The sequence below is a fragment of the Mytilus californianus genome, unplaced genomic scaffold (genome assembly GCF_021869535.1).
Source record: "Mytilus californianus isolate M0D057914Y unplaced genomic scaffold, xbMytCali1.0.p SCAF_7, whole genome shotgun sequence".
NCBI classification, from domain to species: domain Eukaryota; kingdom Metazoa; phylum Mollusca; class Bivalvia; order Mytilida; family Mytilidae; genus Mytilus; species Mytilus californianus.
Window position 1 is genome coordinate 90185097 of NW_026262723.1, and position 24783 is coordinate 90209879.

Consider the following 24783-nt stretch of genomic DNA (forward strand, 5'->3'; position numbering starts at 1 on the left):
GTCACTCTACCCGGGACCTAAAAGGACCTCAAGTACGTCTTATCGAATATGTTCCAATTATCGTAACAACAATCCCTTCCTCGTTTCAACAATTTTGACATTACCAGATGAAACCTTTCGAATGTGTGCTTGCCATTAGCACGATGGATGCTACAGGATCTGCATGCCCTTTCGGAGCACCTAAGATCATCCTCGGGGTCTGTTTTGATCACTTTGGTTTTCTGTTTGTAGTGTTTTGTAGACAGTTGTGTCTTTTCGCAGTTGTGTGTGTGTGTTCAATATGACGTATTTTGCGATGGTATTGTCGTTTTTTTTTCTTCTTATGGTATTTGGTGTGTTCTGTCTCTTCTTTATTTTTAATCAAGGAAATTGGTAATGACCTGCCATTCTCTATTACACCTCAAGGTTAACATTATCAAATCACCCATTTTTGTTTTGCTTATCTAGAATTTCAATTTTCGGACTCGATATTTATATTAGTTTAAGTTGACTCTTGTCGTTGTGGCTTGTATACTTTGTTGATAATTGGCCATCAATACGTTTGTCTATAACTTCAGATTACTGTTCTGTAACGATGTATGCATTACAAAAACAAGCTAATTCCTAATATTTTAGATATCACGTATGAGAAAGCTGACTAGTATCCAAGAACATGACTTTCAAATGCTGTATAAAATGTGGATTTACGTGATGAAGTGAAAATATGCATGTACACAACTTACGTCAGAGAATTAATTATAAAAGATTAACCTGACGTTAAGTATTATAACATTTAAGAGAATCATTTAATCACACAACACAGTTTGAGGTGTTTTCTTTGTTTCATTTTCTTTACGTAAGACGTGAAACGCTAAACTGCAGAAAATATGATATAATAGGTTACGCCCAGTAAATCGATTTGAAATTAGATTGAATGTTTGGTTCAGGGACATGTCAGACACGCATTAAACTTATCCTTTAGTTGTTTACCATTCAAAGAACTATAAACTTAAAATCTATATTGAAGTTTTAAATATCTTTTTTAAAGTTCGGACTCAATGAGTAATTCAAGTACCGGTAGTCCGTAATGGACTCTGATATCTTCTAGCCAGCCATTTACTGAATCTAACTGTTGTAAGGTGTCAATGAAGTTACAATATGTCAAGATTTGCGGAATTGAATGTGTGAAGCTACTAGTAATAAACAGATGATAGAAACTTTTGAAAAAGGACCGTAGCATCCTAAGGAAAATGCAAGCAATATGAGAGCACCAGTGCTGCAGATCATTCTGTTTCAACTAAAATGATTGTGCATATCTAAGACATGAACAAAACTGTATATGAGGTTTTAAAACATGCATGATGATGATGATGATGATGATGGATGGTTGCTTAACGTCCAGCGGCAAATTAATATGCATATTTCGGACGAGAACATGTTTATGTAATATGAATATTTACCCTGCCTTGTACTAGACCGACACACTGAGATGGATTTTTAACGTGCTAGCTCACAAGTTAACAGTCCGCAGGAAGACATGTCACCTTACCCGGACACATTATTTTGACTCCGAACAAACCAGTCTTTGCTATAACTCCTTAATGCCGCGTGCTTGGCAGAGAAGCAGCAAATACCAATTTTAGTATTTGGTTTGACCAGGCCAGGGTTTGAACCAACGACCTCCCGCACAATATGCATGAAGGTGTATATTACACAATTAAGACATATTTACTGCCAGGGGTCTGCACAATATAATGCTACTTTTAAGTCTTTGTTTGATCCAAATAAAACACAGAACATTTTGGAGTCTGATCCAAATAGAATAGAAGGCTTTTATTCACCAGAGTTATGTTTTGGACTTATTCTATTAAGAAATGTTAGCATGAGATGACAGCAACAGAGTATAACTTTAATGTAGGGTAAACTATTTCTTTATTTATTTAAACTAAGTATATCATGAAATTGTTGTCTCTGGTACATCTAACTATACCCCCTTCACCCCTAAATTGGAGATGCAAATCTTTGTGGTCTCGTATATTCTTATTGTTTTTGTTTTCATATCTTCTTATCATTTTTGTTTGCATAGCTTATTGATTTTGTTGTCATATTTTGTAATTGTTTATGTTTTCATAACTACTTTTTGTTCTTGTTCTCAATTCTTATTGCTTTTGTTTTCATATCATCTTATTGTGTTCTTGTATCTTTTCATTGCTATATTCTCATATCTTCTTATTCATTTTGTTGTCATATATTCTTAATGATTTTATTCTCATATATTCTTATTGTTTTGTGTTCTTATATCTTCTTAGTCTTTTGTTCACATATTTAATAAAATACTTCGCTGAGCGCAGCCTGATACGACCGCAGTAGTCGAACCCTGAACAGTTGGGGCAAATTTGGACACAATATTCAAGCTTGATACTATCTGAATTTGGATTGTGATCAAATTTTTGACATAATATAGGTTTCTGACAAAAAAATGTGGTCAAAGATCTTACAAATCTAATGCGCAATACTGTGCAATTGAAGATTTCTTCTTGAAACTTTTCAAAAATTTGAAATTTTGAAACTTTTGGAAAAAAAATATGAACCCTTTTTAAAAAAAAAAATTGGAAACCCCCCTTCCCCCCAAACTTTTTGAATTCCCCTTTTAGCATTAACCATCAAACTCATTTGCAGTCTTTCTTTTGTAGTATGGAACCTTGTAGTACAATTTTAGAGAGATCCATACACTAAATCACAAGTTACTGTCTGGAAACTAGAAAAATGCTTTTTTAAAATTAATAAACTGCTTCGCTGAGTGCAGCTGGATACGCCCGCAGAGGTCCAACCCTGAACAGTTGGGGCAAAAATGGACACAATATTCAAGCTTGATACAGGTTTGAATTTGGATTGTAATTAAATATTTGACATATTATAGGTTTCTGAATAAATGTAGTCAAAGAATTTGAAATTGGTTATATGAATTGAATTCATATTCAATTAAAGATTTCTTGCTGTTGTGCAATACACTGTGCTGTTGCGCAATACTTAGTAAATCTGTTGTCAGACTATAAACAAACAATAACTTCTCAATGTTATATCAGAAATTTATAAAAAAACTAAAGGGAGGTTATCTTAATAGATATAAATCAGTCATCAAAGTTTAATGAAAACTGCTCTAAGCACTTTAAGGATATTGTCCAAAAACTTGAAAACCAACCCTATTTTATGAATAAAATCTTATAACTCGGAAACGTAAGATCTTAAATTTATAAAAATCAAAAGGGAGCTTACAACAATAGATATAAACAATTTACCAAAGTTTCATAAAAAATGCTGAAAGCATTTTTGAGTTATTGTCAGAAAACTGGAAAATCCCCCTTTTTGTAATGAATAAAACCCCATAAATCAGAAACGTATAGTCTAAAATTTTAAAAAAATCAAAAGGGAGCTCATGTCGATAGAAATAAACAATTCACCAAAGTTTCTTGCAAATTGGTGAAAATATTTTTGAGTTATTGTCCAAAAACTGGAAAATCCCCCCTATTTTAATGAATAAAAACCCCACAACTCAGAAATGTAAAATCTAAAATTTATAAAATTCTAAAGGGAGCTTACATCAATACTGAATAGATATACATGTAAACAATTCACCAAAGTTTCATAAAAAATGCTGAAAGCATTTTTGAGTTATTGTCCGAAAACTTGAAAATCCCCCTTTTTGTAATGAATAAAACCCAATAAATCGGAAAAGTATGGTCTAAAATTTATAAAAATCAAAAGGGAGGTCATGTCGATAGAAATAAACAATTCACCAAAGTTTCTTGCAAATTGGTGAAATTGTTTTCGAGTTATTATCCACAAACTGGAAAATCCCCCCTTTTTTAATGAATAAAACCCTAAAACTCGAAAACGGTAAATCCAAAATTTATAAAAAACAAAAGGGAGCTCACGTCAATAGATATAAACAATTCACCAAAGAATCATGCATATTGGTTAAAGCGTTTTTGGGTTAATATCTGACATGTTGACAACGGATGGATAGACAGTCAACGGTATACCATAATACGTCCCGTAAACAGGCGTATAAAAAGCCTCCATCAGCAACATTAAATAGTAATATCTAAAAATAAAATTCCTTCACATACATAATCATGGCTATAATTAAATTACCTTTATTAAACATTTTTTAAATAGTAACTTCTAATAAACTGCTTTGCCGAGCGCAGCTGGATACGACCGCAGAGGTCCAACCCTGAACAGTTGGGGCAAAAATGGACACAATATTCAAGCTTGATACAGGTTTGAATTTGGATTGTAATTAAATATTTGACACATTATAGGTTTCTGACACAGAATAAATGTAGTCAAAGAACTTGAAATTGGTTGTATGATTTGAATTTATATTCAATTGAAGATTTCTTACTGTTGTGCAATACACTGTGCAGTTGCGCAGTACTAAGTAAATCTGTTTTCAGACTATATACAAAGAATTAGCAAAATAAATTGTGACCCCCAATTTTTTTCTTTGGAAAATTGACAATTTCTTAAATCTTGAGGAAAAAAAAATTGAACCCCTCAAAAAATTTTTGTTTACCCCCTCCAATTTTGAAGGAATTTTCTTTTTGTAAAATGTGGTACAAATTAAGAGACATCCATACACTTAAACACAAGTTATTGTCTGAGAACTAGATAAATGCTTGTTTTAGACCCTTTTTGGCCCCTAATTCCTGAACAGTTTGGTCAGTTACCCCCAAAATGAATCCCAACCTTCTTCTTCTGGTATTGAACCTTTTGGTACAATTTCAGAGCAATCAAAAACTTATACACAAGTTATTGTCCTGAAACTAGAAAAATGCTTATTTTGGCCCCTTTTTGGCCCTTTTTCCTAAACAGTTGGGACCATCACCCCCAAAAACAATCTCAACCTTCCTTTTGTGGTATTGAACCTTTTGGTTATATTTCATAGAGATCCATACACTTAAACTAAAGTTATTGTCTGGAATCCAAATGTATGATTTGAATTCATATTCAGTTGAAGATTGCTGTTGTGCAATACACTGTGCAGTTGTGCAATACTTAGTAAATCTGTTTTCAGACTATATACAAAGAATTAGCAAAATAAATTGTGACCCCTAATTTTTTTCTTTGGAAAATTGAGTTTCTTACTTTATACATAATTTAAAAGCAGTGTAAGGGAGGTAATCAACCTTCCTTTTGTGGTTATAAACCTTGTGTTTAAATTTCATAGATTTCTATTTAATTATACTAAAGTTATTGTCCGGAAACCAAATGTCTTTGGCGACGACGACGATACCAATTTTTGCGGTCGTATAAAAATAAATTGACAGCTAATCACCTGAAGACAACACATTTCTTTATAATTTACAAGCAGTGTAAGGGAGGTAATTTGACAATATGTGTTTGAATTACCTCCCTTACACTGCTTTAAAATTATGTTTTGTACTTAAGTAATTGTCCATTAACCTGGAAACCCTTGTTTTTCCCCCTTTTTGCCCCTAATTCCTAAACAGTGTGAGCCATAACCCCCCAAAGCAAATTCTTATCATCCCTTTGTGATATGGTAACTTGTGGTATAATTTCAGAGAGATCCATACACCATTTCACAAGTTATTGTCTGGAAACTAGAAAAATGCTTATTTGGGCCCCATTTTGGCCCCTAATTCCTGAACTGTTAGGACCATAACCCCCAAAATCAATCCCAACCTTCCTTTTGTGGTCATAAACCTTATAGTAAAATTTCATAGAAATCCATACACTTAAACAAAAGTTATTGTCTGGAAACCAATGTGTCTTCGGACGACAATGACGTGATACCAATATATGACCGCAAAATTTTTGCGGTCGTATAAAAATAAGATCTCATATTTAAAAATAAGAAGATGTGGTATGATTGCCAATGAGACAACCCTCCACATGAGACCAAATGACATAGTTCACAACTATAGGTTATCGTATGGCCTTCAATATCTTATTGTTTTTTTTCTCATATCTTACTGAAGATGTGATTCATATTTCAAACTCTGATTTTAATCAAATGTTTGATCTTAGGCGAAACTGGTCCACCATTCCATCTAAAAGCTCTACTCTGAAGGTTAGTGTATTGATAAGTGAACACAACAGTTGGCCAGTTTAAAACTGTGACATAATTAATTTTTAACTCAGAATAAATGTAAATATATTTATTAATAACAATGAGATTGCACTGATCATGATTACAACAAAGATCTAATAGGCTGTAATACTGTTGTTATCATGATAACAGTTTTTACAACATTTCATAAATTTCTTGTTTTTACAATAAATATGAATAAAATAAGAAACATTTCAACAAATATCTGGATTTCTTGTAGACTTTTTCAGCAATATTGCACTAGTTACAGGATTTCTCAGAATATGTCAGGTAGTACTGATAATATAATAACTATATTGCACAAAAAAGGTAAAGGCTGATTACCTTATAACGCCAATACATTTACAAGGAGTCTGTGCATTTTTACATAAAATAAGAAAACTGCCATTGCTTTGACATTTAAAGTGAGACACACTGAGGACATATATCACATGAAAATTCATAATAGAGGAAATATTCATAAAGATAGTTGATGTTATACATTGTCTTCTTGGTTTTGATATTTTAAAATCAACCAAAATTAATGTTTTATTATTTTTTACTTTATGTTTCTTTGTATAACAACATAACTATATGGTTTTGTGACATCATGGCTACTGAAGTATTTTGTTAAGTTATTATCATTGAGGACATAAATGAAAATCTTGAATTAAAAACAATAAATTTGGAGCAAAAACTAGGGCAACTAATGCCCTTAGAGCACCCTATCAATTCAGCAGGATGAGTTCTGTTACCCCCATCCCTTACTCCCAAAGACTAGGAGGGCAAATAATGCCCTTAGAGCACCCTATCAATTCAGCGGGAAGAGTTCTGTTACCCCCATCCCTTACTCCCAAAGACTAGGAGGGCAAATAATGCCCTTAGAGCACCCTATCAGTTCAGCAGGAAGAGTTCTGTTACCCCCATCCCTTACTCTCAAAGACTAGGAGGGCAAATAATGCCCTTAGAGCACCCTATCAGTTCAGCAGGAAGAGTTCTGTTACCCCCATCCCTTACTCCCAAAGACTAGGAGGGTAAATAATGCCCTTAGAGCACCCTATCAATTCAGCAGGAAGAGTTCTGTTACCCCCATCCCTTACTCCCAAAGACTAGGAGGGCAAATAATGCCCTTAGAGCACCCTATCAGTTCAGCGGGAAGAGTTCTGTTACCCCCATCCCTTACTCCCAAAGACTAGGAGGGCAAATAATGCCCTTAGAGCACCCTATCAGTTCAGGGGGAAGAGTTCTGTTACCCTCATCCCCTACTCCCAAAGAATATGGCAAATAAAGCTGTTAGAGTACTCAACAAGTTCAGCGAGAAGAGTTATAATATCCCCATCCCCTACTCCCAAAAACTAGGGCAAATAATGCCCTTAAAGCACCATCTCAGTTCCGCGGTAAGATTTGTTTTATCTACACTCTTACTCCAAAAAGTCATAATGAGGAAACATGTTCACTTAGTAACAGTGTCTTTTGTGTATATTAAATCTCATTACAAATACTCTAATTTAAATTATAACAAAATATTTGAAAAAAAAATCAAGTTCAAATGTTTACATATATCACAGATTTTATGACTTCATAAACATAAAATAATGTTAAAAGTACTAGTTTCAAAAAATGATTTATGTCCCAGAAAATAACATTGAAAGCCAATTATAATACATGTTTTGTGATATGATAGATTGCCAAGTCATTTATTTATACAATATCACAACAAAAAAGTTTGAAAATCTCTTGTTTGCTAGAAACATCATGTGAATAAAGTTAAAACTGGTTCAAATCTAGGAAATCAAACCAGGGCTTGAATAAAAAAAAATAACGAGGCTAATGAGAAAACCATCTAGTAAAAAAACTGTTTTGTCTTAGAAGTTATATATTTTGCTTACAGAAAAGACAGCCTTAAGTCCATAATCCAGTGTTTGCTTTCAGTTTCTATCATTATATAACAATTGTATTGAGAAGAAATGACCTTTATCCACTATATTTAGTTAGTATTGATATAAAACAAGTGCGATTACTATTGTATAGAAATAACTAAAATGTGCATCCTTTAGATTTATATACAGTGTCTATGTACTATACGGTGAGTAGATAAATGCACTATTAAATAAAAATGTTAAAATACCACAACAGTTTAGCCCATGAACTACATGACTGGCAACTCAGATGACTTTATACCTTCTACCTCTCCACATATTATTGAAAATCCAAATAGTAATATGCATTAAAACATTGTCACATCTTAGTAAACTTTATTGAAATATGTTGAGTAAAAAGAGGATTACAGTTGTGTAAAACATTCACAAACTATACGTGACCTATAGTTGTTAACTTATATGTCATTTCATCTCTGGTGGACAGTTGTGTCATTGGCAATCATACCACATCTTCTGATTTTTATATGTCAACATCTGAAGAGAACTTAACCAAAGTTATTCAAGTATAAAAACTAGGTCATGATGAACTATGCAAAGGTCATGTAAAGATGAAATTTCACCCAAGAACATCATATGTTCCTACAGTAAGATACAGACCAAACACACATGAATAATAAGGGTTAACATATCATTGATATACCACCTTGGGTTTTGAGAAAATGAGGTACCTTATTTTTGACTATAATCACTTAAGCATGAAATGTAGGTCAGAGTGATTTAACTATAGTCAAATTGTGTTAAATTATCAAAATATGTTTAAAGTGGTGAATTCCTTAATCTACAGCAACAGAGATTTTAATCTAAGATATAATGCTATCCAATGGATAATAAACGACAAGGGCCAATCCATATGTCAGTCCAACATAAATGACAAGGGCCAATCCATATGTCAGTCCAACATAAATCACCAGGACCAATTCATATGTCAGTCCAACATAAATGACAAGGGCCAATCCATATGTCAGTCCAACATAAATGACAAGGGCCAATCCATATGTCAGTCCAACATAAATGACAATGGCCAATCCATATGTCAGTTCAACATAAATGACAATGGCCAATCCATATAGCTCAACATAAATGACAATGGCCAATCCATATGTCATTTCAACAATGTTTTATTGTATGATGATAAACTATGTTGGGGTCCCTAATAATAAAATAAGAGATAAAAAACGAATAAATGGAATGTTTTGGGAAGCAGTTTATATATCATGGAATGTTTGATGAGTAACAATTAAGGGGGGGGGGACAAATGAATATCCCTCTTTTATCACAGATTCTTCTGGACTGGTCTAACATTTATTACTCAGATAAAAGATGAAATAAATTAACACGCATACTGATAATAAGTGACTTTGGTAACAATTTTAAAACATCTTAAAGGACAAATATGACAGCATTCTTGTAGCTTAGAAGTTCTAGATTCAGAAAGGTACATGAACTGCTATTTTCAGTCTAATAATTTTTAAAAAATCTGATGAATATAGTGACATTAATAAATAAACTGAAAACCAATCATATAGGGCAGACAGAACACAAAGGAGTATTTCATTATGAATTTAAATTGATGCTGCCATTTACAAATTTTGGCAAACAAGTCAAACAATAGTTCTGATTAGCTATTTTTCACTGGTCTTGAACAACCAACTTCTATCATTAAAGTGTAGTTTTTCCTTGTATAATATTTGATAAAAGGAACTTTGCATTTTTATGAAAGGGCTAAAAAGAAAAACCTATCAATGAATTTGAATGATAACTAGGACATTGTAAAAATTATAACTCTCTCAAGTAATCTATAAATCCCAACTAAACAAGTGATGTTTAACTAACATATCTTTTACACCATCCTTGAAAGGTTTAAAAGTTGTAATTGTTTGTTTGGGGATTTCCCAGTCCATTGATAGATTGAAGGAAAACTGGGATAATAACCTGGAAAATATAAAATATGAGAAATATTACAATATCATGCTAATGTTCATTTTGGGCATTTTTTTTCCTTTCTTTTGGTCAATACAATCTAGCTTTTAACTACATTATGTTTCACAAGTATAAATAAATTATTCCAATTACTAATCCTATTGGATAGTCTGTTAAAAAATTTCACAAATTAATAAGAAAAAGGTGTTATCCTAATCCCTTATTTTTAATAAATTCCATGTATGTAGTGTATCATTTACATAAATATATTGAGTTCTTACAAAATAATATGATTAAGTAGGTATGAAGTTACACCACATTTAGTAATTGCCACTGTACAATAAATGTAGATCTGATATGATTGAACTACAGATCCTGTATTTGCTCACAAGACCAACAATCCTTTCTACTTTCTGTTTTAAAGACTGTTTGGGATCCTCTGGTTTTATCCTTCAAAAATTTCATTGGCTGATGTAACAAATACCTAAACAGAAAGTAGAACGGAAAGATGTCAGATCCTTGTAAGCAAAGCTTTGACACAGGATCTATATTTAAATCAGATTGGATCTGTATTATTAGGCAAAGCATTATACAATCATACAATAAATAGGGAACAAATAAACAACACTTAAAGCCATCACAAAATTGTCCATATCATGTTACTGTGTCATTTCCTTATATGTAGTGAATTAAAAAAATAGCAAATAATTTAGACATCACAAATATTTCCAAGTTTTCAAAACATGTTCATTTCTTTTATTTTTCATATTTTAATACTACTAAAAAATTTGACTAAGGTTGCAAATATAACTTTAAAATAAGACAAAATGCATAACATTGTTATCCACCAAGTTAAGGGAGATAATACACAACCTCACAACCCTAAGTAAAATAATCCCCACAAAATAAAGAAATAACATACACAATACAAAACTTAACAAGCTTATTTCTGTATGAATACTTAAGCTACCAGCAATGTATAAAAACAGACAACATTTTCTTCATTCAAAGCACAATATTCTCACAGTAAAGCTACATTAACAAAATGGATTTCTGGATTTCATTCAACAATACATAAATGTAGAAACTAGATATGTCCTTACAACAAGAATGTCCCTGCCTATAACCTACTTCTGAAATTTCATATGAAAAGTGACATATACCAGGGACATAAACTTGCTGCTATACATTCATGGAGTTATAGTGTGGCTTAAATGACAAAAAAGAGAACTTCATTATGTATTTGATGTCTAGAAAAAGTCAGTCGAACTGTTGATATTCAAACTCAAATTTATCAAAATGTCTGTCAACTGGAAAAAAAAAATAAACTCAATCTTTAAGCCATCATTATATGCTAATGTACAAAAGAGCAGCTTCAGATCTGAAGCATGACTTTAAAATCCTGACAAGTACAATTTTATGAAATTTTCTAAATCAAAGAGCAGCATAATTCCACAAACATTCAGTTACTGGTACTAAAAACAATCTCAACCAGTCATCATTATACACTAATGTACTACAGATGCAGGCAATATGCAAAAAACTCTGGACAACTGTAGGCTTTCAGAATACAAAAAATTGGTATGGGTAACACTATATGCCCTCACCACTTAAAAGAGGGGGGGACATAAAACAGATTTTAACTTGTTAACAGTAAAAATAGAAATTGCTGTAAGCTTATTTCCTTTGTAATTAAGTTTTTCGTTCAATAATTTTATAAACAACGTTAATGAAGAATGGATTTAGACCTGACAATAAATTTGGTAAAACATTTATGCCAAGAAAACTGGAATCATTCATGTCACAGTACAGAGCTTTACATTTAATAACTTCCTCATAATCTCTGATCAATTAAAGCTATATTACTATGTCCATTCCCCCCTTAATTATCTGTTTCTATAAATCCCAACTAAACAAATGATGCTTTATTAACATATCTCTAACTCCTGATCTGAGTTGTTTGACATGTGGAGTAGAGGATTGTGGGATTTCTTTCTCCAAACTGAGGCTGAATGGTAACTGTGACAACAGTCTGTAACAAAAACACATGTTACTCACAACAACAATTGAGCAGGTGTTTATATATACAAATGTTTATAAAGAAGATATAGATGAAGTCATACTGACAGAGAAGGTATAAAAGTTAAAGTAAATACTGGTAATGAAAATCATGTCAATGTGTGAATTTTTCTAAACAAAATTTTACTCTTACCAAACAAAACTTTGTTACATTTCTCTGAAGTGCTTTATGGGTTCTAATACAATAACAGAATTATTCATAGTGAAATTCAGTATTACAAATAAATATACAAACATTTCATTAAGAAAATGAAACTACAAACTCTTTGTACTTGTTTGCATTGAGCTTAAATTAATTGTAAAAACTTGCAAATTAATATAAAGCACATGTACAATTTAATCATTACTTGATTGAAAGCTGTAGTATACAAAGGAAATGATCATCAACATTATCCCCCTTTTTTTAAGGGTTTTACAGGAACTTTGATAGTCCACTTAAAAAATTGTCTTTAATAAATGTTGAAAAGAATTCATGCTCCAAGCAAAAAATACTTAGTGATCCATACAACAAATTTGTCAGCTCTGTGCAAACAAAGTTATGTTAAGATATGTTATGCTATCATTTGAATTTCTATAGTGTTTTTCTGTAATAACACATATATTATAGCATGCAGCTGTGGATGGATTCATAAATTACAACAATATTTCTTTTCTAAATTTATATCTATAACCTATATGCCTGTCTCTTAAAACATGGAGGAGAAAATAAATACAATATGTATAACATAACAACATAACAACATAAACAAAGGATAAATAAACAAAACAGAAAAACATCTTCATACAAATTGTGCTGTGAATGTAATTTGGCAGCAAAATCAAACTATCTTGGTATAATTAGACAATGCACTTTTATTTTTTATAATGTCAAGTTGATATGGCTTCAGGGGGCAATCATATGATTAAAAACTATAAATATACTATATATATGTGTTAAGGCCAATAGAAAATTTTTCAAAGTTTAACAAACCAAAAGAATAATCTTTCAGAGGCTGGATCCATCGTTTTAAAGAGCTTGCTATTTTCTTTTTTAAAATTCTTTTACACAGAAACCTATTCATGGAACATAGACAAAAGTCTGTGCCATACTGTATTTCTGGCAAAAATAAGCCTTGTTGTTCGACTATAAATCCTACAATGGCCTGTATAGTGAGAACTGTTCCATATCCTACATGTTATACATTTTAAACAATTAAATTTCCCAGCTGAATAGATGATGCTTTATCAAGATATCCTGGACTGAATCAGTCACTTCTTTTCTGGCTCTCTTTTTTATTCCAAGTTCCCAGTTTCTTGATAAATTAAATGCAAACTGTGCTAGAAGCCTACAATACAAACCATGGTCAATGTATACTCTTCAAATTATCAGTCCTACTCACTGTTCAGCACATCTTTTGCAGTGAGTCAAATTCAATATATCAATTTGTCTATTAGGATATGTAGTACAATTGTTCTCAAATCTAGGAAAATGAAATTGTTTTGGTAAGAAATGCTAAGGGAATGGTTGAATCTAGGCTATTCTTGGCAGTCTGTGACACTCATCTTGAAAAGTTTTAAGGAAATAAATCTTCTATTTCAGTCATTACGGTGCAAGTTATCTTAGGCCACACCAATTTGATTCCTAGTCCTTTGGATTTTTCCGCTCCTGTTTTGGATAAATTGACTTTTCAATAAAAAAAAATAAAATGCTCCGCTGGGCGCAGCTTGATAAGACCGCAGAGGTCAAACCCTGAACAGTTGGGGCAGGTATGGACACAACATTCAAGCTTGATACGGCACTGAATTTGGATTGTGATTAAATATTTGACACAGCATAGGTTTCTGACACAGAATGAATGTGGTCTAAGAACTTAAAAATGTTTAATTTACCTATTCAAACCATATCATAATTATTTGCTTTTATATATAAATCAGAAATAACCAATTTAAAATGGAAAATTTAAAGAAAAAAAATGAAAAAAAAATCCCCCCCCAATTTTTTGAACCCCCTTATGATTCATCACCCCCAAACTCAATCCCAGCCTTCCCTTTGTGGTATGGTACCTTGCAGTACAATTTCAGAGAGATCCATACACTTGAACACAAGTTATTGTCTGGAAACTAGAAAAATGCTTGTTTTTTGGCCCCTAATTCCTAAACGTTTTGGGCAATTACCCCCAAACTCAATTCCAGCTTTCCCTTTGTGATATGGAACCTTGTAGTACAATTTCATAAAGATCCGTACACTTACACACAAGTTATTATCATGAAGCTAGAAAAATGCTTGTTTTTTGCCCCTTTTTTGGCCCCTAATTCCTATTATGGAGACAATTACCCCAAAAATCAATCCCAGCCTTCCCTTTGTGATATGGAACATTGTGGTACAATATCAGAGAGATCCATACACTAACACACAAGTTATGTCTGGAAGTTACAAAAATGCTTATTTTTGGCCCCTAATTCCTTAACTGTTGGTACCATAACCCCCAAAATCAATCCCAACCTTCCTTTTGTGTTATTGAACCTTATGGTAAAATTTCATAGAGATCCATTCACTTAAACTAAAGTTAGAGTGCGAAAACCAATGTGTCTTCGGACGACGACAACGCCAACGTCATACCAATATACGACGCACTTATGATAAATAGATTCGTAAATAAAAGGTCAAAAATCGGGATGCATACATTACACATATTTTAATTTTATTCAACAATTGTCATTTACCTAACTAACATAATTCCTCTTGTAAAACTGCATCTGCTATGCTTCCTTAATATATATACATGTATGGATTTAAATGAAAATTCATGCAGACAAAGCTTATTTGACGAAAATAATCAAAATTAACTAAACCACAGTGAGACAAGAAAGTCTGGTATGGTACAGGCACCAATCAATCAAATTATATGCATTAGAGCATGTTTCTCCTCGTTTTTCTATGAAGTTAGTAACCCAGTTATAACATGTACATAAATTCTAAATCGCACAATTTAAAAATAAATGGGGAATGTGTCCATGGGACACAGATGATGCCCTGCTTGCATTACATATTAAGTTACAAAAGGGACATAACTGAAGAACAGTAAAAGTGACTCTATCCAATTTTGTACTAGATCTGAGTTTTGTGGTAATAAGTATTGTGTATAAGTTTCATAACATTTGGTTGAGGCAAACTTAAGTTTGAGAACGGAAATGAAAAATTCAGTAATTTTTCCTTTTGTAAAGGGGCATAACTCTAGAACAGTAAAAGTGACACCACCAAAATTCAAACTTGATCTGTATTTTGTAATAATAAGCATTGTGTGTAAGTTTCATAACATTTGGTTGAGGCAAACTAAAGTAAGAGAACGAAAACGAAAAATTCAGCAATTTTCCCATTTGTGAAGGGGCATAACTCTAGAACTGTTAGAGTGACACCAACAAAATTCAAACATGATCTGTATTTTGTAGTAATAAGCATTGTGTATAAGTTTCATAACATTTGGTTGAGGCTAACTAAAGTAAGAGAACTGAAACGAAAAATTCAGGAATTTTCCCATTTGTGAAGGGGCATAACTCTAGAACAGTTAAAGTGACACCACCAAAATTCAAACTTGATCTGTATTTTGTGGTAATAATCATTGTGTATAAGTTTCATAACATTTGGTTGAGGCAAACTAAAGTTAGAGAACGGAAACGAAAAATTCAGCATCTTTTCCATTTGTAAAAGGGCCATTACTCTAGAACAGTTAAAGTGACACCACCAAAATTCAAACTTGATCTGTATTTTGTGGTAATAATCATTGTGTATAAGTTTCATAACATTTGGTTGAGGCAAACTAAAGTTAGAGAACGGAAACGAAAAATTCAGCATCTTTTCCATTTGTAAAAGGGGCATAACTCTAGAACAGTTAAAGTGATGCCACCGAAATTCACACTTGATCTGTGTTTTGTGGTAATAAGCATTTTGTATAAGTTTAACTAAAGTTAGAGAACTGAAACCAACTTTAGGATGTACAGATTGACAAGGGTAAAACTTAATGCCCCTTCTGCTACGGCGGGGGCATAAAAAATTATACTGTTTGCTTCACTTGTAGAGCACTTGCCTCAAAAATACTCAATTTCAAGAAAAAAATAAAATTAAAAAAATTTCACTCGGTCGACCCATATTTTTTTGAGCCTACAAATCAAATTGGTGTGGCCTAAATACAATAATAGTATCAGATTAATAATTTACACTGCTTGCCACCCTATTATTCTTTGTTAAATTGACATTTTTCAAAAAATAGTGCAGAATTTATCTTTGTTTCAAAAAAAAGAAATACTTGGCATGGATGAAGTTTAATCCTGTCCAGTGTTACAGTGAATATTTCACACAATATTCCTTTGCATATAAGAAAAAACCATCACCACAAGGAAACCAAGCAAATTTTCACCTCTCTTTTTCCTGTTTACAAGTTTAAGTAACCAGGTCACCTCCAAAATAATTTATAGGAATACCAAATAAAAAAAAGAATGGTGCTATTAAACACTCAAGATTTATGTTTATGACTCATAATCTTTTTCTGCAATGAAATATGATGTACTATGTTTTGGTGGTATTATACCTAAAGACAGAAAGAATGACCCAATTTAGCTGATCTTACATCTTCACTGATTTCCAATACACCAAAATTGTAATAAACTTATCAAATAACATAAATTGATGATACTGTGCATTCTTCAACAAGAATTTCAGAAAGTAAAAGCATATTGAGTTAGTAATGCAATTTGAATACCATATATTGTTTGGTAAAATTAAAGAGCAGAAATGCTTAATCAAATTATCATGGTATTTCATTTTAATCTCAGGAATTTGGTTATTTAATTTGGCCTTTCATCAAAAATTTCCAAGGAAGGGTATTATTATGGGTAAATCAAAATGATACAAAAACTAATTATCAACAGCAGCTGAATTCATTAAGATCACCAAAATATGGCTTCCAGTTATAACAATTCAAGTGTGTCACAGTATGATACATGGCACTTGATACTATCTCATGATACTACCTCGTGATGTTTTCTGAAGCCAAAATGATGTCAGAAACACATTACTAGAGTAATTATGTCACACTAATTCTATGTCATAAATGTCTTCTCTTATGTCATATTTATCAAAACCACGTATTTAAATACACTGCAATTAAACAAAGCAAATGAAATAAAATTAAATAATTTTAGATATACCTTATTAATTATTTACTATTTATTTTCATAATATATTATTTTTCAAATAACAGCAAATAATTTATTTTTTTTCTGTTTTGTTACATGCACCTAATACCAAACAGGCAAACAACACTAACTACAACATCTAACAACCATGCAAAAACATGGAACCAGTTCAATCTACAGGAAACCAGACTTACCTTAATTCACATTTGATCTGAACCCATCCAGGACTTCGCATAAATGACCAAGGATGATACCACTTTTCAACTATATCAACACAGGAACACAAAGTTTCTAACCAAAGGTGTAGGACCTGTTCACTGGAAATATGTTTGAAATATAATATATAACTTTTATATGCTAGACTTTCATAGCTGTGGCTTCATTTTCATTTTTTATTCTGTGGTTTAATCAACTAGGCTTTCAAGCCCCCTTATGGCTAGTGTTTTTTAGTACATTTTTCTGATATTTGACTGTTCAGCCTCATTTATATTATTGATCTTTTATTCAATAATTGATGTAATGTTATTAAAACTTTTTTTTTTTTAAGAACTTCCAAATATTTCTGTCAAAAATCTGTGCAAAAGTTTTGAAAGTTTACCAAAATGTCATGGACAATATGGACTTTTTCTGACCATAGATTTTTCACTAAACTTACTTTAGTCCACAACAAACCAGTGACCTAAATTTGACGTCCATCTGTGCATGGCAAGCATCATGAGATACATTCACTGCTTGTACAGCCTGAAATTATACAATATTAAGAATATTTTCCTGTTTCAAAAGTAACTACTTTACAAATCTACAATAATTCTTTTTAATGTCCATATTTTGAATACTAATATAGTCACTTTAAACTATGATAAAGTATATTTTAACTTTTGTATGAAAAAAGTGTGACATATTGGTTTATAGATATTTAATTTTAGCAATTATTTGCCAGTTCAAATTCTTAATGATTTCTTATGGGTTATTTCATTGTTTAATGGAAAACAAGGGATTGAACTTGACAAAAATCAAAACAGAGAAAAAAGGGCTTTTCCATCTCAATTTAAGTGTGTGGCCTTCAAATTGCTCCCTTTGCACTGCAATTCAAGATTGCCCATAACACTGGTGGGAACAGATTTCTTTGCTTTATGTCAACTAACTACTGTCTATACTGAATTAATAAATTGCTTCGCCGAACGCAGCTGGATACGACCGCAGAGGTCCAACCCTGAACAGTTGGGGCAAAAATGGACACAATATTCCGCTTGATACAGGTCTGAATTTGGATTGTAATTCAATATTTGACACATAAGAGGTTTCTGACAAAGAATAACTGATAATTGGTTATATGATTTGAACTTATATTCAATTTTTGCTTTTGTGCAATACACTATGCTGTTGCGAATTGACCCCCCCCCCCCCCCCCCCCCCCCAAAAAAAAAAAAATTTACACCCCCCTTTTTTTGGCTTTTGTACAATACACTACGCTGTTGTGAATTAACCTCCCCCCCCCCCAAAAAAAAATTTTACCCTCCCCTTTTTTTCAAAAAAAAAAATATTTGAAGAAATTTTCTTTTTGATTTCTGAAATCTTGAGGAGAAAAATCAATCCCAACCTTCCTTTTGTGGTTATAAACCTTGTGTTTAAATTTCATAGATTTCTATTTACTAATACTAAAGTTATTGTCCGGAAACCAAATGTCTTCGGACGACGACATAATACCAATATACGACTGCAAATTTTTTTTTACTGATTTGACTACTTATCCAATGTTCAAAACACTGTAGACATTAGGATCAACTTTTGAGAATAGTAACCAATATGATTTAGATTAAGAAATGGTGAATTTTCCAAATAAGGTTATATCTTTAAGAACCTTACTTGACAGATTGATCTTTTCACTATTATAAGTTGTCCTTGAACACTGCTGGTATTTCAAGTAAGGACAAAACATGTAGTGATCTTTTAAAGGGAAGCTTTTTAAAAGATTTTAAATATCAGAAAAAACTCAAACAGCAACCAAACTTTAAGGGTAAACATATACTGACACTTTTTGTTGAGCTGTTTCTTCAAATTAATGCAATCCCAAGGGTAAATACTTACTCTGTACAAAATCTCTTCCGGTGTTAAGACTTTTCCATCAGCATCCAATCTGTAATGTTAATGCACAGGTTATTCAAATATATGTCATCTGATTTACCACTCACCAAGTACCAACTGTATCATATGGATTTCCATTCATCACCAATTTTTGGTCATCAATGGTTACCCAATAAAATAAATTAATATAATCTTTAATGAATAAGACATTGCTGTTTTTACAAGATCCAACTTACTCAATGTGCCTAATGAGTTTTATGAATAACTCTAATTGTAATTAGTGAGGAGATATGTAAATGCTTTTATGCTATGCATATATTTAAATAATAAAATATAGAATCAACCTAATAGAATAAAGTAAAATAATTCAGAAAGAATAAAAATCTCCTCTCATATGATAGAATAAGCCAATGTTTTAATTTTGAAGAAAATACAAGAACAGCAACTTTAAATCTTTTTCTGAACATTCATTTACCTGTATGTTTTACATAGCACTAATCTGGAGTAAACTGACTGGAAATCTTTCTCTACCTCTCTTGTCGCAGCCTGGAAATAGAAACAAAATGGAGTAAACTGACTGGAAATCTTTCTCAACCTCTCTTGTAGCAGCCTGGAAATAGAAACAAAATGGAGTAAACTGACTGGAAATCTTTCTCAACCTCTCTTGTAGCAGCCTGGAAATAGAAACAAAATGGAGTAAACTGACTGGAAATCTTTCTCTACCTCTCTTGTCGCAGCCTGGAAATAGAAACAAAATGGAGTAAACTGACTGGAAATCTTTCTCTACCTCTCTTGTAGCAGCCTGGAAATAGAAACAAAATGGAGTAAACTGATTGGAAATCTTTCTCAACCTCTCTTGTAGCAGCCTGGAAATAGAAACAAAAGGGAGTAAACTGACTGGAAATCTTTCTCAACTTCTCTTGTTGCAGCCTGGAAATGGAATGATGTTACAGAGTTATGGCTTGCCTGAATGAAATTTGGATAGTGTAATGCATCTGTTGATATTAAAATGGCAATACTTTTAGCATGTAAACTACGACTGAAGGTGCAGGGCCAACTTATCTCTGTGGAAATGAGAAATGCCAATGCTAATACAACTGCATACTTAATTCTATTGACTTATCACAAGCAGTTCCCCTTAAACTGACCTGATCACATACTATTGCATTGTTGACGCTATAGACAGAAACAGCACACCTTAGTCTTGCCTTCCAGACTTTATCAAGTTAAGATAGAACAAGTCTCTAGTAAACACTGGAAAACTTATTAATTTTATATAGTAATTTTCAGATGGAATCTTACGAATATAATAATAAGGAAATGTGGTATGATTGCCAATTAGACAAATATCTACCGAAGTCCAAAGGACAAAGATGTGAAAAACTATAGCTACACCACCATAATGCCTTCAACAATGAGCTAATCCTATACCATATAATAAGCTGTAAAAAGTCATAGTGGTATAGCTCATAAAGTCACAGACTGCAAAAATATGATATCTACATCCCCCATGGACACATCACACTTGTAGCCAGGGGGAGGGGGATTTGAGGGTTGGAATCCCCCTTTAAACATACTATTAAAGTTATTTCAGATTGAAGTTTCACTATTACAGTCTGAGCATCATGATCCGTGATATAGCCCCACCTCTTACCAAGTACACCCTGGCTGCAGGCCTGCACATTATTCTGCCTTTGAGCCAAGCAGATTTTTGCTCTAACCTTGAGATAACCTTTGTATGCCGTATGATAGTAGGAGTCTCATCAAATACCAATTTTTTAAGTCTTTGTGTTAACAAGCAAAAGAATCAACCCACAATCTCCTGCATCTGTGATGACTTGCTATCATATGACACATACAGGTTGATGTAAACCAAAAGATTTTTTTCATGCTATTTGATATATCAACAAAGCATTGTGCAATATGATCTGTTAGATGTAGAAATTAAAACCAATAAAGTCCATTTTTAAAGATACTATGGGCAACTCTGAACTAATTTTTTCACTCAGTAAAATTTCTAACTGAATGCAGACCTTGATGTGTAGTTTATTTCCAGAACAAAATATGTCTTTCCAATTTCCTTTCTATTTCAATTAAGTGACATTTCAATAGTTCAGTTTTCACACAGCTTGCTAGGAAAAGATCCTTGAGCTGCCAAATTTTCTTTAAAGTTAAACAAGTTTGCCAAATTACAATTCTTTTATATAAATATATATCCTGTTTGAAAATAAGATAAAAAAATCGTACATGTGCACTTGAAACCTATCTATAAAGACATTCTCTTGTACCATTAAGTTGATAAAGTATCAGTACATCAATACAAAATAATCAAACAGGTAGTTTGTTTATATATCTACTTTTAATAGCCGGCATGCCTATAACAAATCACAAGTGTTTTTATATATCATCAAGGCCACCAGAGGTGGTTATCCTAGGTGGAAATAGTTAGCAGAAATTATCTACATAGTTCAGGAAATGATTCTATGGCAAACCAACCTCTAACTAATTAGAAATCACATCTTACTTCTATTAACCTTATTTTGTTCATTCAATGTCCTTGTGATACCAATGTTATGCACATTCTGGGTTAATTGGTATCAATGTGCAAATAACATTAAAACTATTTAATATCCATTTTAATTATAGGTTTATGCAATTTATTCTTCCATTAATGAATTCCATTGGTTCTTTAACATGCTTTAATTGTTCATGTCTTTTAACTGTCAGACCAGCTTTCATCAAGAATGACTTATACATAAATTAAGTTACCATTATCTGAAAATAGCTACCATTTAAACTCCATACTGAAAAAAAACCTAGAATCAGGAAAATTTGACCAATGGTTATTTGGCACATGACCACTGTGGCAGACTGTTTGTCCCCTGTTTTAGCTGTGTTTTGTGGGGTTGCTGTCTCATTAATATCATACCCATCATCTCTATTTGTTCATACCCAAATTATGTGATCAATCATCTATGAAACTGAGGCTACTTCATCAATTTTTAACTTAAATTGAATTGATCCAAGTTTCTTTTTAACATTTCAAAGGGCTGCTATACAAGCAGAAATATTGTGTCCTCCTTCTATCACAAAAGGGGTAAAGGAGGAGGGATAGGACATGTAGAAATGGACATAAATTTGTATGAAAATGCACGTGTTCAGCATCCAATTCCCTTTATCCCTTCATTAAAAAAAATGCCAAGTTAAAAGTTTGTATGGTACTTGGTACCTAATACTGGTACTGCTTTATCAGGCATATCTTGAACTGTACACACATTCTCAGCTGTAATTATGATACTATATTTAATCTAATCTTTATCTTATGAGTTTGAAATTCACTAAAGTGTTTTGCAGCTCTCTTCGTGGTCCAAATTGTTTTACCCAGTTATCCTAGCAAGGAGTTGGGACATGGACTCTCTACCTGTGGGTAGACATTAAATGATCATATAGGCTCTGTTTATAAAATCATTCCTTAAGCCTTAATCATGCATGTATCATTACGAAATGTACTCTACAATATTGATCATATGGACTAAGTTACATACAAAACCATGACAAAAACAGCCATTTAACATCTTCTAAAACATGTATATAAATGTAGGTAAAACTTGGCATGTAAAAATGCAGTTTATGCCTTTAATCATTACATAGTATTTAACCTTGGTTAAATGTATTTTTCACCTGTTCAGCCATGTATTTAACCATAAGGTCAAGAACATCAAGGACTATATATATATTGTATTTTAGGAACCTAATTGTTTAATCTTATCAAATTCAAGGTCGCTGACAGAATTATATCTTAAAGAGAATTATACTGTACTGTCCTATCATAAGATTATCCAAACAGATTAAATCTATTATACTGAATAAAACAAAATACTGAGTCAGCTATTTCAATAGTTTTTTTTAATTTGTAGCAGGAAGTCCATTATTGAGGTTGAAACTTGACCAAGTTGTAGTGTTCAGCAATGTACGATACACCAGCAGCATTATTTGGTATAGAAAACAGAATTAAATCATGTATTATGGTTGAACTGATATTTCATGCTCCAATCAATTCTTTAAAATTTAATTACTCAGTAAAACAAAAGGGTGACCCATTTTTAACAATGATCCAGTACACCAGGTTACCCCTCACCTTGTCTTCAAAACTATTTCTTGTTAATTCAAAAAAAGTCTTTGATCTTTTGTTCTTTAAAGATAAACATTGCTTCTACATTTAAAATCACAATTTTTATCTGAATAACAAAATAACATCTTAAGGTCAAACAAGTATTTAAGTTGATTTAATTAAAAACCACAAGTAATTTTTCCTCACAACACAGTTTTTTTTTAGATTTTCATCCAGATACCTAATGATACACATTATAACTGACAAATAACTTGAGTATAAACAGAGAATACTTATCATAAAGTTTTCAAAAAAAGAAAAATAACAACATGTAAAGCTACAACATGAATAGCAATGCCTGTAGAAAGTAAGAAAAGGACAAGGGCCATATTTCTGTCATAACTTTGTCAACTGGAATAAATGAAACTTATTTCTAAGTACATGCAAGTGCTGATACAAATTTCCTAGACATTTTTATGATTTTGAAATCAAAGTTAATTATACAGTACTTGTAAATCTTACATCATTACTCTTTTAGAGCTACTATACAAAATTTTATGCATATTTGATTGCTCCTTCAAAAAGTGTATCCATCAAATTTTTTTCCTGAAGAAATTGATTTTAATATACATTGCATTTATCATCCAATAAAAATTTGCATAGTAGAAAGTGTTTGCTGATCTCATGCTATTCATAATGTGTTATCAAAGTCATAAAATTGCTGTTAGTTCAAATTTGAGTCCATTTAGTCAAAGGACTAATTGTCTTTAGAAGGGATATTGATGTAAGAAGACAAAACTTTTTGTTCATCTCGTAAAACTACTCAAGATATTTCAAACATACAGAAAATGATGATGAAATTGCTTTCAGTTTTCCAGTTTATAGGGACAAAACATATTATGAACAAGAAATGATTGTAACAGGATGCTGTTACGAAGTCTCCCAAACGAAGCTCCCATAATTCGTAATTCCCAGGGTCGCCTGACATTGGGCAACGTCCAGTGAAAATTGGTTTGGTCCAGTAAAGTTATATGCATTAGTGATGCCTGGGGACTTACCTTGTATATCATTCAAATCATCTTGGCATGACAAACCAGAATATATATGGTTTAGGGGTGGGGATCTCGACCATTTACAAGATACTAGAACATTGGGGGTGGGGAGGAACCCCTGGGGACTGGCCCTATACGTCATTCAAATGTTCATTACATGACGAACAGGAATATATATGGTTTAGGGGTGGGGATCTCAACCATTTACAAGATATTAGAACATTGGGGGTGGGGGAACCCCTGGGGACTGACCGTATACGTCATTCAAATGTTCGAGACATGACAAATAGGAATATATATGGTTTAGGGGTGGGGATCTCAACCATTTAC

The 24783-nt window shown here is 32.3% G+C and overlaps 1 protein-coding gene across 3 annotated transcripts in view; it reads right to left on the reverse strand.

Moving 5' to 3' along the window:
- Positions 1-6149: 6149 nt before the first annotated feature.
- LOC127708659 (small G protein signaling modulator 3 homolog) overlaps positions 6150-24783 on the reverse strand; it is a 60685-nt gene continuing 42051 nt past the window's right edge. The window contains exons 16-20 of one of the 3 annotated variants that reach the window (XM_052213740.1): positions 19766-19836; positions 19294-19342; positions 17861-17946; positions 17400-17522; positions 6150-9966 (exon numbers count right to left, since the gene is read on the reverse strand). In XM_052213740.1, the coding sequence (XP_052069700.1) occupies positions 9831-9966; positions 17400-17522; positions 17861-17946; positions 19294-19342; positions 19766-19836 (465 nt within the window). In that variant the 3' untranslated portion in view covers positions 6150-9830. Of the gene's footprint in view, positions 9967-10146; positions 13359-17399; positions 17523-17860; positions 17947-19293; positions 19343-19765; positions 19837-24783 lie in introns of those variants that run through there. The other 2 variants (XM_052213739.1, XM_052213741.1) reach the window with 2 other exon arrangements.